Raw genomic sequence first — 14,904 nt, forward strand, 5'->3', positions numbered from 1 at the left:
AAGGATAAAGGAGGGTGGGTTAGAGAACAAATTCTTGCCTGCTTTTGATCTGACAAGAAACATGCTGCTGTGTCATTTTAAAGGAACATTTTCTGAGCTTCTTTATAACATCAATGTAACATTAGATCCACCAAAGACAACATAAACATTGTGCACTTGTCATATTTTTATGGATGATAGGACAGATCTTAACAATAATGGAGCACGTAGTGTCAAGTCGTGTTCATATGTCGGGTTTATATTATGTCGAGCTATGAGTATTAAATTATATAGGTCAATTATAAATACTTTATGTCGGGTTCAGATAATATTAAGACATTGGTATAATTGAAAGAGAACTCCGATATGATTCATTTGCCCGAATAAATGAGCCCCATCAAAACCCTATTTTCTATTACACGAGTCAAACGAACTGCTTGACAAATTTGAGCAATTCAAATCCAATGAAAATACGAGAAATTAAAAAGGATTTTTTGTTGAACCAAAAATATTTTTTGTTGATTATTTATTTTCTGTTGTACCTAATACCAAAAAATACGAAAAATATCTTACGCCAAAATAAACGAACCGTAGTCTGAAAAATCCACAGCTAATGTTTCTCTTTTGTAGTAGATTGTATCCTGGAGACAACCCAAAGGGAAAAAGGTTCTGCTCACTGTTTTGGCCCACAAATTTGATGCTGGTCTATGATGCGGCCCAACGGGCCTAAAAGGTTCGTCTCCTTTACATAATATCTAACCAGGCACCCAATCTCCAGAGTCGACGAAACAACGTTAAGAAAGTAGCTTAGAAGACGAGGTGTAAGCTCCAATGGGAAGTGTCAGTAACGCTTGGTTTTGTTCTTCTTCAGTCCTCATAGCTCCTATTGAGAACAAGAGGGTGTGCAATTTTGTAATGTCTACTTCGAGGAATGCCTTGAAATCGAGCAAGATTTATTGCAAGCTACCTGGGACTGAGAGTAGTGGGATTGAGCAGAACGCCACAAGCCGTAGACCCTACAGTTCCGAGACCAAGATGGACGAGTACAACATTGCGATGAAGAAGATGATGAGGAACCCTTATGAGTATCACCATGATCTTGGTCAGCTCTCTTTTACTCCCTAGTATTTATTCTGAATAAGTCATATCTAATTGGCATTCAGGATTTTGGTCTATTATGGCAGATTGGGTTTTGGGATTTTGTTCACATTGTTTAGTTTCATCGGTTTTTTTTTTTGTAAAGGTGTTTGATTCGTGTCTTTTTTAGTATCCCAATTCGAATCTGCATGACTGAAAATCTTTTTCTTGTTTCTTTTTCCCCTTTTCGGATCCTCGGATGTTCGGGGCACTTGTGATCTTAACTTGAGTCATAAAATATGATTGTGCCTTAAGATAACGATGCCTTTTAGAGAAGTGAATAAAAATAATGGGTGTTAATTATCTTTTTCAAAAAAAAAAAAAAAAAAAAAAAAAAAAAAAGGTTTGGTTAACCAATGAAAAATGCAGGAGATGCTAGAAGAGCAACTGCTTTAGTACATGTCGCGCCAGTTTTACAAGATAATGTATTTTTATTTATCCTTGAAAAATTTTTGGAAAGGTGCCAATGAAAAAGTACCGCATTGAGCATTCCTTTTGGTTTTCTTTTTCCTTGTTTAACAAAGAATTAATTCTTCTTTCTCTTTTCTTTCTTTTGAGAAAGGGTTTTCGACTGTTTGAACAAATTAGGATTGGATCGTATTTATCCAAAAGAAAGGGTTTTTGACTGTTTGAACAACTTAGGATAGGATCGTATTTATTCATATATAAAGTAATCATATGATTCATATATGTCTCAACAAGCATTGCCATTTTGCTGAACTTTGTTGATAGAAGAGATTCTGGGATCTATTTGTGGGAGCTAACTGGACAAGGATTTGGGGAAAAGGGGAATTATGGGATATGGATTATGCCTTTGATATAAATGGTAATGTGGATAGATTATTCAAAGTAACATTTCAAATAAAGAAAGGAAGTACCACATTATTTACTCAGACTTCCTAACTGGTTTATGTGCAGGCATGAACTATACTCTGATAACTAATAATCTGATAGTGGGCTCCCAGCCTCAGAAACCTGAAGATATAGATCACCTAAAAAAGGAAGAGAATGTGGCATATATTCTGAACTTGCAGCAGGACAAGGACGTTGAATATTGGGGAATTGACTTGCAATCAATAATTAAAAGATGTCGAGAACTTGGAATCCGTCACATGAGGAGGCCTGTGAGTAAAATTTTCTTTTAGCACTGCTATTTAACATACAATAGATCCAATTTGTTTTGGTATAACCTGTAGAAGGTCCCACCTTGCTGACTAACATCCATTATTTCTTGATCGACTTCGATGTGTGATGATTAGTTTCTACTTTCCATCAACAATTTCTATGCACTAGATGTAATTGTGAATATGAAGTTTGGAGAAAATTTGTGCTTGAAACTGGAAAATCTTCCAGGCAAGTGGTTTGTTAGGTTTTTCAAGTATAAGCTGAAGTAAATATATTGATTAATCAATTACATTGAGAGATTTCTGGTCCTTTTGGGTATTTGCCTTGGAGCATTTGTCTATGAATTGTAGGCAAGAGATTTTGATCCGGATTCGTTGCGAAGTGGATTACCTAAAGCTGTTTCATCATTGGAATGGGCCATTTCTGAGGGAAAAGGAAAAGTTTATGTGCACTGCACAGCTGGATTAGGAAGGGCCCCGGCTGTTGCAATTGCTTACATGTTCTGGTTCTGTGGCATGAATGTGAGTCCTTAACTCTTTAAGTCTTTTGTATGTCATTATACCTTTCCTTGAAAAATCCACGCATAATCTCCATATCCATTCCTTTACAATTTTTGGAAAAACCAGCAATTTCTAAACTTTTGACAACTTAGCATTTAGATGGGTTAAGTTTAAACTGTTGCATATACTGCTTTGAATTTTGAAGCAGGACTGTTTAACCGAGTTACTGAAATGTTCCACTGGTTTCTTAGATAAACAATTTGAATTTTGCAACATTCTTTGATTTGTGGTTATGTGACAGCTGAATAAAGCATATGATACGCTAACTTCAAAGAGACCTTGTGGACCCAATAGAAGTGCAATACGTGGAGCTACTTATGATCTGGCTAAGAATGATCCATGGAAAGAGCCCTTTGAGAACCTTACAGAAAATGCGTTTGAGGGTATAGCAGATTGGGAGAGGAATTTGATACAAGACCGTGTTCGTTCCCTACGTGGAAGTTGAGCACCTAGGTAAGTATTCCTTCTTTTGAAATTCAAATTGCTCTGAGCCTAATCTGAAATTTAGTTAAGTTGCTAAAAGCCTTGGGCCTCGGATATTGAACAAGCTTCATGGATGTCAAGATACCCTGTAAATCATGCAAACAGTTACGTAACAGTATTCAGCAAAGTGTTAGTAATGGATGAGGAATCTTCCAGGCAAGCATGCAACGGCCAACATCAATTAGGATTCTAAGTAAGGATGAACAATAGCAAATAAGGGGATATTATCCTCATTAGTATCAGTATTCAAACTAAGATGATTATTATTATTGTTATTTAAGATTAAGTGCAGTAGTAGTTCATCTTTATCTTGGAGACGTTATAAGGCTATCTAGCCTGTTGCTTGAAGAAATAAAGGATCAGAGAATTATTCTACACTCTTTTTAGTTTGCTTGGAGGCTCAAGGTTCCTCGAATCACCCTCCCATTCTTATTTTTTATTCAATTCACGACCACCATAGGAAATATTAGGAAGAAGGACCCTGCTTCCCAGTCAGTCCAACCCCCTAATTTAATTACAGAGACCCACGCAAAACTCCTAGTTTAATTCCAGAGGGACTTTCTCAAATATTAAGCATGACTGACTGCACATGACCCAGTTGTCAAGCCAATATTTAGGCTCATAATTCCAGATGGGATGCCTTTCTGCTCTCTTAGCTTAGTCTTAGAATCTCTTGGAATGTGCATCGTTGCTAGATCTTATATATGCCAACAATAGTATATCTTGGCTATAACAAGTACAAAAGCCAATGTAAAGAGTATGGTCTCTACACTATTCATTGCACAAACTTGAGAAAGAAATGTTCTTCTACTTCTTTTCATCTTTTGAGTTAACTGAGTCATCTTTCTACCAGATGCCAAGCCAAATGAAGTAGTTATTTTCATTCAAAAACATAGTCATGAGCTTGGCATACAATTTCCAACCATATGGGTTGTTGATATTTTTGAAACCATTTTGATGCAGGTATCCATGTCATTAGAAATTCCAGACGTTTCAACGATTATGAACCATCAAGCTGGTACAGCCGTACAGGGAATAGGAGGGTATGCAACTTCATGGCTGTGCTCAGAGCTGGGGGCCTGACAAGAATGCTTTACTATCCTTCTTGAAAAAGAACTTAGAATATAGCCTAGAAGTTGTATATATGATTTAAAAGTAATATATCTATTCGTAGCAAATAAATTTGTAGTATAAACTTTTCCAGTTTTATGAGATTTTATCATCAGACTGGAAATCATAGCGCCTATACCTGTGAATCTGAACAGTTTGATGCATTGCTACAATGAGTTTAACCAGAATACATTTCAACTTTTCTTGAAAAGCTCATATATAGGAAATCGCATGTCATTACAATTGATAGGTGCTGTATGTAGAAGAGGAATATCGGGTGGTTTGTAGATCATTTTCTTCTTCATTGCAAGGTTTGGTATGGAAGTTAATGCCTTCTTACCTCATGTACTTGGGTCCGCTTATATATTAAAAAAAAAAATTGTTATTTCTTCATAATCTTGAAAGGGTTTTTTCACCGTGTTAATGTGAAACTAAACTTGGTAAACTTATCAATATTCAGGTCATTAGTTTTGATTTAACAGTTAACCCAATCACCGGTTTTATTATTTGACCAAATTCCGTCGTATTAAAGCACAAGTGGATGCATGAATGGAGAGTGCATTAGATGGTGCAAATCAGCAGTATCGTACACGCATGGCATGTCTTGGAGTGGCGACCATCACAATTCTGCAACCAACATATGTTTTATATTTACAAAATTTTAGGAAGTCGAGACTGTCCGGAGCTTGGCAAGCTGTTGTTGGCGACGTCCTAAATGGAATGCTGTGACTATCCACAATAAACATACCTGGTGTAGTTCATACGAAGTAGCATAGCATCAAAATTCTTGCTGAAAATAAAAATTCATGAAAGAAGCATATGCATTACATATAAAGAAGTCCGTTTTGCACTGCAATTTCGTAGGCCAAAAGTCCGCTTTTAAACAAAATCGCAAAAAGTGTCTCGTTAGGAGTGTCTTTTTTTTTAAAATGTCAACACAATTTTGAAGGGCAAATTGTGATTTTACACAAAAGTTCAACTGCATTTTTAAATTGCACGTTTTGAAATCGTTATTTTTTAAACCTCACATTTTGAGCTAAACAAGAGCCAAATATATAGGAAGTGACACCATTTAGTAAGGACAAAAACAAGGTTCAAAACAGTGACCGCAGGTCTCTTGTATCAATAACCAACGAATTAGGGTTTGTTTTATCCAAACCAAAAGGCAAAGAGGAACACAGAAGAAAAAGGGGAAGTCATATATATACATACAGGCAGGGCAAAGATTGAGACAGTGGATGTTCTGCCATTGAGAGTGCTGAAAAGTAGCTTGTACATCCCTGCTGCTGTAGCATCTCCAAGTCTTTGAATGAATACATCTATGCATACCTGCAGTAGCATGAATTATCAGAGAAGTGTTCTAATGAGTTTTTGGATTCACCTTATTTGTGTGTGGTACCCAATTATTGCAGTAGAAAATAGCCAATGAAACATTGTGTGTGTGTGAGTGCATGCACATGCTTGTATATATATTGCTTAAGATCAAAGCCCTATCTCAACTTGAGGAAGAGTTTGAAATTTGAACATTCATAACCAGCTGCAACTGCATTTCTGTGCAAAAAATTAAAACATACATTAAAATATATTCAGGAAAAAAAGGGAGTCATGCCTTAGCTTTGTATTTCTCATCCTGTGAGACAACAGTAAATAGGAGTTCTCTTCCGGGCCTGGTCACAACATAAGTAACAACCTGCACAATATTATCGTTGCAAACTATAAAACCCACTTCACAATCTTATAAGACTAATGCTATTTAGCATATTGTTATACAACTGCCATTTACCTAGAATGACTGGCAACGAAAATTAACTCTTACTTTTTTTTTACAAGGGTTGTGTGGCAGTCGTATAACAGTTTCCTAAATAGCATTACTTATCCTATATCAACCTTCAACTTCAGCTGTCTTTCTTCCTAAGCCCAACAGAATTCCACTTTGCGAAGGTAAAAGTGGAAAGTAAATTTAATCATCAGTAAAACAAAGGGATGCCTGCATGATGAGCAAAACATGGTATAAGAAGAATGACACAGATCTGGCATTTATAGGAAACAAACCTTTCGCAAGGTCTCGGAAACAGCAATGACTACCCAAGTTGGCCAAACAGCAATAGCAACCAAATTCAAGAAGGAAACAAATGGAGCAGAGCAAATAGCTGTAGTAACCCCAGCAACAGTAAGAATGCGCCCCTGTACTTGACCAGTAAAAGCAACTTAAACACAAGTTACTAAAAATGAATTACATTGAATAAACAAAATTACTATAATGTCAGAAAATTTTCCCATGCTTAAATATTCAATGAAAAAGACCAACTTAATTATGTTTATCATCACTGCAAAATTTGCAAAGGAAGTGGATACATGAAACTACAAGGTTTCCAAGTATGCTGCTCTTGATTCAAAACTAACAGCAGGGACTCAAGAATGCATTAACCCAGAAGAATTCAAACTGCAGCAGAATACAGGGACCATCTAGATTTTACCATACAAAATATTTTGGTTAGAATCATTAGCGGAAATCATCTAGAGAGTCAAGGATCTACACGCTCTAGACAGTATATATCATTTTCTTTGTTGTAACAACATGATATAACATCAAACAGACTGCAAAAAGTCAATCTTTGACATAGCATACCGTCAAGGTTAGTTGTCCAGCAAGGATAAAAACAGCAATGAAGCTATTTATCTGGGCAAACAATCTTCTTCTGCCAACAGAGCTAGTAACAGTTGTGGCAATTACAGTCACTTTCTGCAGTAGCCGAAAAAGGCAAACTTCAGCTTAAAGAGGATACAAAATTGAATTAATAACACACAGGAACAATGATGATTGATGAAACTAAGCACAGCAAACTAACTCAACCAAGCCATAATTCCCAAGTACAAATTAAGCACTGCAAATAAAACCTCTACAATACATGCTAGCTTTTATAATTTTTGGGAATGAATACCAATTATTTTTTGGATAAGTAATTGGTATTCAAGGAACTTAAGCTTTATTGATTAATATAAATGGAAATGAGGAGATCAATCTGCGTGGTCCCTAAAAGAATGAGAAGATTACAAAGTTGGCTTAAATAGAATTACATGAAAAAAGCCATTCTTCTTGAGAATTGGAGGGAGGTAAAGAAGGCAAAAATAAAAATATTATTATACATAGGCTTCATAAGCACATGCATGACTTTCCCTGTTAGTCAAATCGTACAAAATATATTGAGAGGCTGATTTTGAAATAAAAGTGCATGTCTTCGAAAGAGGATTAACTTACTTGAAAATAGAAGAATGAAGAGACAACTGCACTCAGCCACAGGAACAAAGACATGTACAACAAATAAGTTGATGACAAAATAAGCCGGAATCCATCTAAGGCAGCCCAAAGCTGAGGCTTTGCCATGGAAGTAGACGACTTGGGAGAACAACTTTTGAGAGTGCTTGCAGTCTGCCCATCAGACTGACTTTGTTGATCAGGATCAGTTTCTCTAGAAATCAAAAGAAACCAAGTCAATAAATATGAGGTTTGCCCCTACATCCCAAATCCCACCCGTAGTGCTTCCGAGTTAAAGGGTTTTTTTACACAGTTATGATCAACATGATTACATAAAGCTTACGTAAACTACACATTGGCAAATAGATTTTCAAGATTGTTAAACTCTTATTAAGTGATTTTTTCGAAGTTTGAACCAAATCAGATATATTTTTGACATCACATTTCAAAATCTAAGTTTGTTATTATTTATTGGCTTTTCTCATGACAAGTTGGAAATGATACACCCTGCAAAGACATGAAATTACATCAAATATATGACAATGTAGGACCTTAAGATCCAGAAGCTTATAGCTCATTAATGCGCATGACTACACATTTATCACAAAGTTGCAACAGAATTTATGGATTTGTTTGCAATTCCCAAAGCATTTAGTTTCAGCATGCAACTGCTCTGAAGATCAGTAAACTGATCCACACACACCCCCCCCACCCAAAAAAAAAAAAAAGAAGCAAATAAATGAAAAAGGAAAGAAGAAAAGAACAAGGATGAATACAACCATGAGAATTTCACTATTATCTCCAAGTTCCAATAAAGCATTATTTATAGAGACTTATGCCTATAAAAATATGAAAATGTGGCTAACCTGATGGGAGATAATTCCTCAGGAAGACTGGAGTCATGGGTCACATCCTGGTTTATCCCTTTTGATGACTGTGCAGCAAATTCCATTAACAAAGCAGCAAATAAAAGTAGAACTGCAAGAAATCAATCCATGGGTTAGAAACCCACCACTTAAAAAAAAAAAAAAAAAAAAAAAAAAAAAGGAAAAATAAGAAAAATGCAATTTACAATATCCAAGCAACTGAACAAAAAAACTTACATGGCCCCAAACGAGCCATTCCTGTGGCAAACAATGACCCAAAAAGCTGGCCAAGTGTGGCACCAGCACCAATGAACCCAAACAATCTTGAACCTGACTGAATACAGACAAGTCAAATATGTACCTAAAATCTGTACTCGTTATCATATATCATATGAAAGAAAACGGACCTCACTGTCCATCACATCAATTACTCTTGCCCAAGTTGAAGAAATTGTAATTAGATTAAGCAGAGCAACCTTCAAAGAAGCAAAAATTCCTATCACAACGTAAATTTTGGAAATAATGACATTTGATAGTAAAACAAATCACAAATAAACCTTAAAAAAAATAATAAGATAAGTTCATACCCAAAGGAAGAATCCAATCCTCACTAACATATAACACCATCCGTGGTTATCCCAATCTACAGAATATGTAGAACTGGCTTGGTTAATGTCAACCTTTTGATCCTCTTTTGTAGTGGAGGATGTAGCCATTGAATCCTGTACAAGGAAAAAGGGACCAATTTAACATAAATGAATTAAATTTTTTGAGTCAATAGCAGCCCAAATCAGAAGCATTTATCTACTCATGAGATTCTCATTTTACCTTCAATGTGGATACTGAATATTCAGCCGACGATGAAAGCCACAGAATGAAGAATACAACAAGTGATACACTAAAAAACCTGTGTATCAAAACCAAAGCCTGAAATTTCAAGAAGCACCATTACAGGACGATACGTAAAGGAGCATAACATAAAATTACAAAAAAAAAAAAAAAACAACAACAACAACAACATTGTAGGTTGTAGGTGAATTTGATTAAGCATTAGTTGAACCCCTAAAAAAATGAGTGTCGCTCAAGTACCATTGTGAAACAAATGCGCAAGTATTCTAGGTAATCAATGAATTAACCAGACTACATGCCCTTACAATCAGGATTCAAGATGAACACACCAAAGAAGATAAGAGCAGTGACTGACTAATTCATCCCACGTAATATACCTACCTATACATGTCAACAGAGCTTAAGTCACTTTCTTGTAGTTTACCGATCAAGAAAAAAAAGGTCACTTTCTCGTAGTTAAGAGGTTGAGGTAGGTAAATCACTCATTGTTTATCAGTTTTGGAAAGCCCTGAAATTGACTTGAAATAGCCCAAATGCAGTAAAGATAAACATATAAGCATAGTTAATCCTCAGAAAAACCAAAATATATATATTATAGACATTGCAATCACCAGTTTTACCCATTGAAACCACAACATTGCGCATGAGAATGCTAGTCGTGTTCTGCTATAATACTTTGCATTGCCCACGACATAACTCATAATTACTTGAATATGACAATACCAAAAAAGTATCATTTGACCATTCCCAAGCTAACATTATTATAGCCCACCAAATATCATAGTCCCCTTCTTCATCATCAACCTCAGGATAATCAATGTACATCCCATATTCACTCACCGACATCATATATAAGTAACATAAAAAGATATACAGAACCATATAATTCATTCCAAACTGAACCTGAGGTCAATTTATGGCAAAACATCAGTAGTCAATCAAAAGACTAAGCTAAGAACTTCATACACATGAAAAAACGAATCTGGGTATCTCATATACAGTGAATTCATACATACCTTGCCTTTGGAAAGGTGAGGCAAAGAGAAAATGAGAGTGGAAAGAGGCGCAGCAATCAAAGTTAGCACCAAGGAACCCACAAAGAGACCCGGTAGGTTCGATAGGCCCAAAGAGATGGCACCCTCATCCCGCAATGGAAGCACCACGAAATACGCGCTCAAGATCTAACGGTTGAAAAAAAAAAAAAAAAAACAGACCCAGTTGAGTGAAATAAGAAAAATGAAATCTTGATAAAGCTAAAATCGGTGAGAGGAAGAATCAGTGTGGAGGTCGGGCTTACGAAGAAGAAGCAGGAGGAGGAGTGGAGCAACGCGGAGGTCTCGTGAGGGTGCACTGTAACGAAAGTGGAGAGGATCGCATCCAAGCGAGGCCTACTTATCAGGTTCATCATCGTCTTTGTTTGTCACTGATCTATCCAAACCTCAAAGGGAGGAAGGGAGGATTTTTGAGTTCTGTTGCTCACAGAGTCACAGTATACGAGAACTCGCCAATTCTCCAGCTCCAAGGTCAAAGGTTGGCTTTTTTTTTTTTTTTTTTTTAATTCACTCTCTACAAATAAGCGTCTCACACGTAGACATCACACGCACAAGCCACAAACCATCCATTCCTGCCCGTCACATTTTCTCCTACTGTGACCAAACCAACCATCGATGATTGGCACGTGCTGCAGAGGAGCTAAAGCGCTAGTCTTAGCTCGTTCTGAAGTCCTCATCAGACAATCTGCCACTTGGATTCCAAACCCTGTCCCTAGAAGAAGACTCCACTATCATCGTCATCTTGGAACCCTCCTGAAACTTTCTTCTCCGCCTTCACCGCCATCAATGGCTAGTGCTAGTGGGGTTTCAACAATATCCAATGGAGGAGACGGCGTGATTCGCTTCCCGCTGTCTCCTTCCAGCTCGCTCGTTATCCAGAAGGGGGACATCACCCGGTGGTTCGTCGACGGCTCCACCGATGCCATAGTCAGTGCCTCTCTCTCTCTCTCTCTGCGTGTGTTTTCTTTTGGGTATTTTCTTTGTGTCGTGGAAATGATAATCATCTTTTCTTAATGATCTCAAGAGTAAGACGACCTAATGGAGGATTTCTAGGGACTTTTTATTTATGATTCTATTATATGAAAATGAGCCTCGGTGGGGATTTTGATTAAATTAATATTTGGTTAGCTGATTGATTCAGTTCAGATTATGTGTACCCCATCATCCAGTGTAGGTCAGTGTACCTCACTGGGTGCTGTTGTTTGCTAATTCAATAATTCGGGGTTCTGAAAGTTTTTAACTTTATTTTGATATAGTTTCTTGTTTGTAATGAATTATCAACTAGTATGAGTTCCAGGGCATATTCTTCCTTTTGATGGACTTATTCTGCAGGTTAATCCAGCAAATGAGCGAATGCTTGGAGGTGGTGGTGCAGATGGAGGTAATTCACACGATCTCATCTGTTATTTGTTGTATGTAACAATCCTTAGCTAGCACTCACCTTGAAAACCGATTTGTAAGGGGAGGATCCCCTAGAGCTTATATACACATGGGTAAGATTGTATTTAACCAATATGAGATATTTGTGATCAAAACCGTTCACAACGCTTCCAAATCTGACATCCACGATGGCTCATTCTATCAATATTGATCTGGTGGTAGCCTTCTTCTTTTTGGCAAATTCACTTATTTATCAATATTTAATAACTTAATACTATGTTCATACATCATGTTAAGACATGTTAATCCAGCTTATAGGTTGCCTACTTAGCGACTTGAACCCGTAACATGGTGTCTGCTTTGATAACAATTGTAATAAACCTTAGTTAGAACTCATCCTTGAAAACCGCTTGTAAGGAGATGGTGCTCACGAGCTTATTTACACATGATTAATATTCCACTTAACCAATATGAAACACTTGAGATCGTAGTATTGTAGTAAAAGTAACCGTAACTTTGATCTTTTCATTTCCTTTTCTTTTCAGCTATACATAAGGCTGCTGGGCCAGACCTCCTACAAGCCTGTTATAATGTTCCAGAAGTCAGGCCTGGAGTTCGTTGCCCCACGGGAGAAGCAAGGATTACTCCGTAAGCTGTTCTAGTTTAAGATTTGCTTTTGACTTATGGTATAATTCAATTATCTTAGAAAGTTGGATGTAATTTCACTCTTGAAATATTGAAAGTGTCAATTTAGTTAAGAAAAAGGCAACCATGTTAACCTTATTAGGTGGGATAATTTCGCATAGTGTGTTTTCTTCTGAAAAAACGCAGCCATGTGATAATCCCATCATTGTGGTTATTATATTGATGAATCGTGTATGTGTTTCTATAAGGAAATAAAAAGAAATTTGTCATTTCTTGGGGTCTTGAAAGGACAGGGAAACATATAAGGACTTTTGAACGGACATTGAAAAGGGATATAGCTCTAGTTACTTAAATAAATGGTATGATCTTTGGCACAAGAAGAAGAGGTTGATCTGTATCATCTTCATCTGGTTCTCATCTGGTACATAGTTTAGAGATCAAAATCATATTTTAACCTTTAACATTAGCAGCAAGCATCAATATACTGACATCTTGTTACTATGCAGAGGTTTTAACTTGCCTGCGTCTCATGTAATCCACACTGTCGGGCCCATCTACAATGGTGATAGCAACCCTCAAGCCTCTCTGAGAAGTGCATACAGGTAGTTATGGTGTATTTTGCTGCAATTTTAGTTAGAAGTTTTATATTTCGTTTCTAAATGTGATTTCTTCTTGCCAAAACGATACAGGAACAGCTTGATTGTTGCCAAAGACCATAACATTCAATATATTGCATTTACTGCCATATCTTGTGGTGTATATGGGTAAGTTGAAAACTGAACTTAACATGGTGTTCCTTTCCTTGGATTGCACATATTTTGTATAAATTACATGGACACCTTATCTTCTTGGTTGCTTGTATCGAATTGTAACATATGTTGCCCAATGGAGAATTCATTCACCTGCGTGATATGGGCTGACTCATAAAATTACGGCCTTTCAAAGTGACTACAATCATAGTTTAATGTGCTTTTAATTGATTTCTAACCAGTCACATTAGGAAAACTCCCATGTTCTTCATAATTTTGACGACACAAACATTATGACAATTATTTGCTCTACAGAATTTATAAATGACTGAGGTCTTTTATATATTCTAATTTTCCTTGTTAAATGTCCTTAAGAAATGTATGACAAGTTCATCTTATCTTTCTATTCCTTATGATATTCTTGCAGATACCCCTATGATGAAGCCGCAATGATCGCTATATCTACAGTTAAAGAGTTTCGAACTGACTTTAAAGAGGTATTCAATGTTTATTTTTTGCCTCATGTTTCCAATTTCTTTACTTTGTTTTATGTGGAAAAAGTTTGTTGCTCCTTACAAATATATCATTCTTATGAATAGAACCTTCTTGGATACTTGGTGCCATTTATATGATGCATTCTTTGCAGGTTCACTTTGTTCTGTTCTCGCCAGATGTTTACAATGAGTGGTTGAACAAGGCAAATGAAGCATTGAAAGATTAGTCTATTCTACCAGCTAGCTATGGGAAAATTAAGTGTATATCTATATGCACCACTGTTCTAATTTGAAGTTGATGGTGGCTTGTGTGTGGAAGTATTACTTTAGAGAAGGTGACCTTTCTTTGGGAAATATGGATTATGCTGGTGCTTGCTATTCTGTTATGTATCATTTGTCCTGTCCCTGTAAATGAAACCCGTTTGAATGCTAGTTGAACTTCCATGACCATAATGCGCCTGTTATGTGCATCTAATACTAGGAAAACATGCTTTTTATGCTTTTATGTATCATTGTGTAACTTTTCTTCCCTAGCATAAGTGCAGATTCAGTTCTGAAATGTTCAGTACAATCTATAATTTGACCTGGACAATTCAATCTGCGACATGTGGTGTCATATATAAAATCTTTCCAGGCATTGACCTTGGCATTTTGAAAACAAGCACCAAATGCATACAGCTATTAAAAAATCCGAAAAGAGTAGTACAATATCAATATCATATAGACATGACTGGCATAGCTTCCTTTCATGTAAAACATCCTTTTCACGGCCATAAACAGTCACAACCAACTATAAAGTTCCCATTTGACTATGAACTTGAAATACTAATCAATCCCTTTCTGGCTTCAGAATTCCGTATTCTTGCCTACTCAACTGTTAAAGGGTTGGCAGCCCTTCTCTTTGGTCTTGCCTTCAGATTTCTGTGGTCTTGCCTATTCAATCTGTGACTTTCTGTCATTGAATTTGAACCCAATACATACCCCTTTGCAGGGTATTTCCTTCCATCTCACCATTTTGTGCATAAATGCCCATATCTCTTAAATTTCTTCTTCTTCCATCATTGTTGTGTAAATGAATGGCTTCCCACTAAACAAGAAATTATTCAATACACCCGATATAGTATTTCATACTATGTAAATGAATGGCACCGTTTGGTTTGCGTAAAAAAAAGCCACCCTATGCGGCCTCCTTCTTAACTTCCAGTTCTAGCATAAGAAA

At 36.5% G+C, this 14,904-nt stretch overlaps 3 protein-coding genes across 8 annotated transcripts; 2 read left to right on the forward strand and 1 right to left on the reverse strand.

The window, feature by feature from the left end:
- Nucleotides 1-772: 772 nt before the first annotated feature.
- LSF2 (dual specificity protein phosphatase (DsPTP1) family protein) lies at nt 773-4,610 on the forward strand. Of its 2 annotated transcripts, none has more exons than XR_009440800.2 (5): nt 773-1,081; nt 2,035-2,240; nt 2,592-2,762; nt 3,043-3,477; nt 4,248-4,610. XR_009440800.2 is itself a non-coding variant. In XM_059601347.2 (5 exons), exons 1-4 carry the CDS (start codon nt 811-813, stop codon nt 3,244-3,246), a joined length of 852 nt encoding a protein of 283 aa, XP_059457330.1. In that variant the 5' UTR covers nt 773-810; the 3' UTR covers nt 3,247-3,254; nt 4,248-4,610. The 2 variants fall into 2 exon arrangements, 1 of the variants encoding a protein (XP_059457330.1); XM_059601347.2 differs by having other exon boundaries at nt 3,043-3,254.
- Nucleotides 4,611-4,936: 326 nt separating this feature from the next.
- Nucleotides 4,937-10,773, reverse strand: LOC132186596 (TLC ATP/ADP transporter). 4 transcript variants are annotated; one of them, XM_059600576.2, is made up of 13 exons: nt 10,663-10,773; nt 10,382-10,546; nt 9,345-9,443; nt 9,104-9,238; nt 8,924-8,992; nt 8,754-8,850; nt 8,517-8,628; nt 7,654-7,864; nt 7,024-7,137; nt 6,447-6,578; nt 6,004-6,084; nt 5,607-5,723; nt 4,937-5,142 (listed from the first exon to the last, which is right to left on the reverse strand). In XM_059600576.2, the coding sequence occupies exons 1-13, from the start codon at nt 10,771-10,773 to the stop codon at nt 5,056-5,058; spliced, it is 1,530 nt and encodes a 509-aa protein (XP_059456559.2). In that variant the 3' UTR covers nt 4,937-5,055. The 4 variants fall into 4 exon arrangements, 2 of the variants coding, with proteins under 2 accessions (XP_059456559.2, XP_088373518.1); XR_009440761.1 differs by lacking the exons at nt 4,937-5,142; nt 5,607-5,723 and adding an exon at nt 6,211-6,381 and having other exon boundaries at nt 6,480-6,578; XR_009440760.2 differs by lacking the exons at nt 4,937-5,142; nt 5,607-5,723 and adding an exon at nt 6,211-6,325.
- A 52-nt stretch (nt 10,774-10,825) lies between these two features.
- Nucleotides 10,826-14,190, forward strand: LOC132188147 (appr-1-p processing enzyme family protein). 2 transcript variants are annotated; one of them, XM_059602548.2, is made up of 8 exons: nt 10,826-10,895; nt 11,053-11,344; nt 11,750-11,798; nt 12,343-12,445; nt 12,949-13,044; nt 13,132-13,206; nt 13,619-13,688; nt 13,838-14,190. In XM_059602548.2, the coding sequence occupies exons 2-8, from the start codon at nt 11,204-11,206 to the stop codon at nt 13,910-13,912; spliced, it is 609 nt and encodes a 202-aa protein (XP_059458531.2). In that variant the 5' UTR covers nt 10,826-10,895; nt 11,053-11,203; the 3' UTR covers nt 13,913-14,190. The 2 variants fall into 2 exon arrangements, with proteins under 2 accessions (XP_059458531.2, XP_088373519.1); XM_088517393.1 differs by lacking the exon at nt 10,826-10,895 and having other exon boundaries at nt 10,913-11,344.
- The last annotated feature ends 714 nt before the right edge of the window (nt 14,191-14,904 follow it).

This window comes from Corylus avellana, chromosome 6 (assembly GCF_965113065.1).
Source record: "Corylus avellana chromosome 6, dhCorAvel1.hap1.2, whole genome shotgun sequence".
Taxonomy (NCBI): domain Eukaryota; kingdom Viridiplantae; phylum Streptophyta; class Magnoliopsida; order Fagales; family Betulaceae; genus Corylus; species Corylus avellana.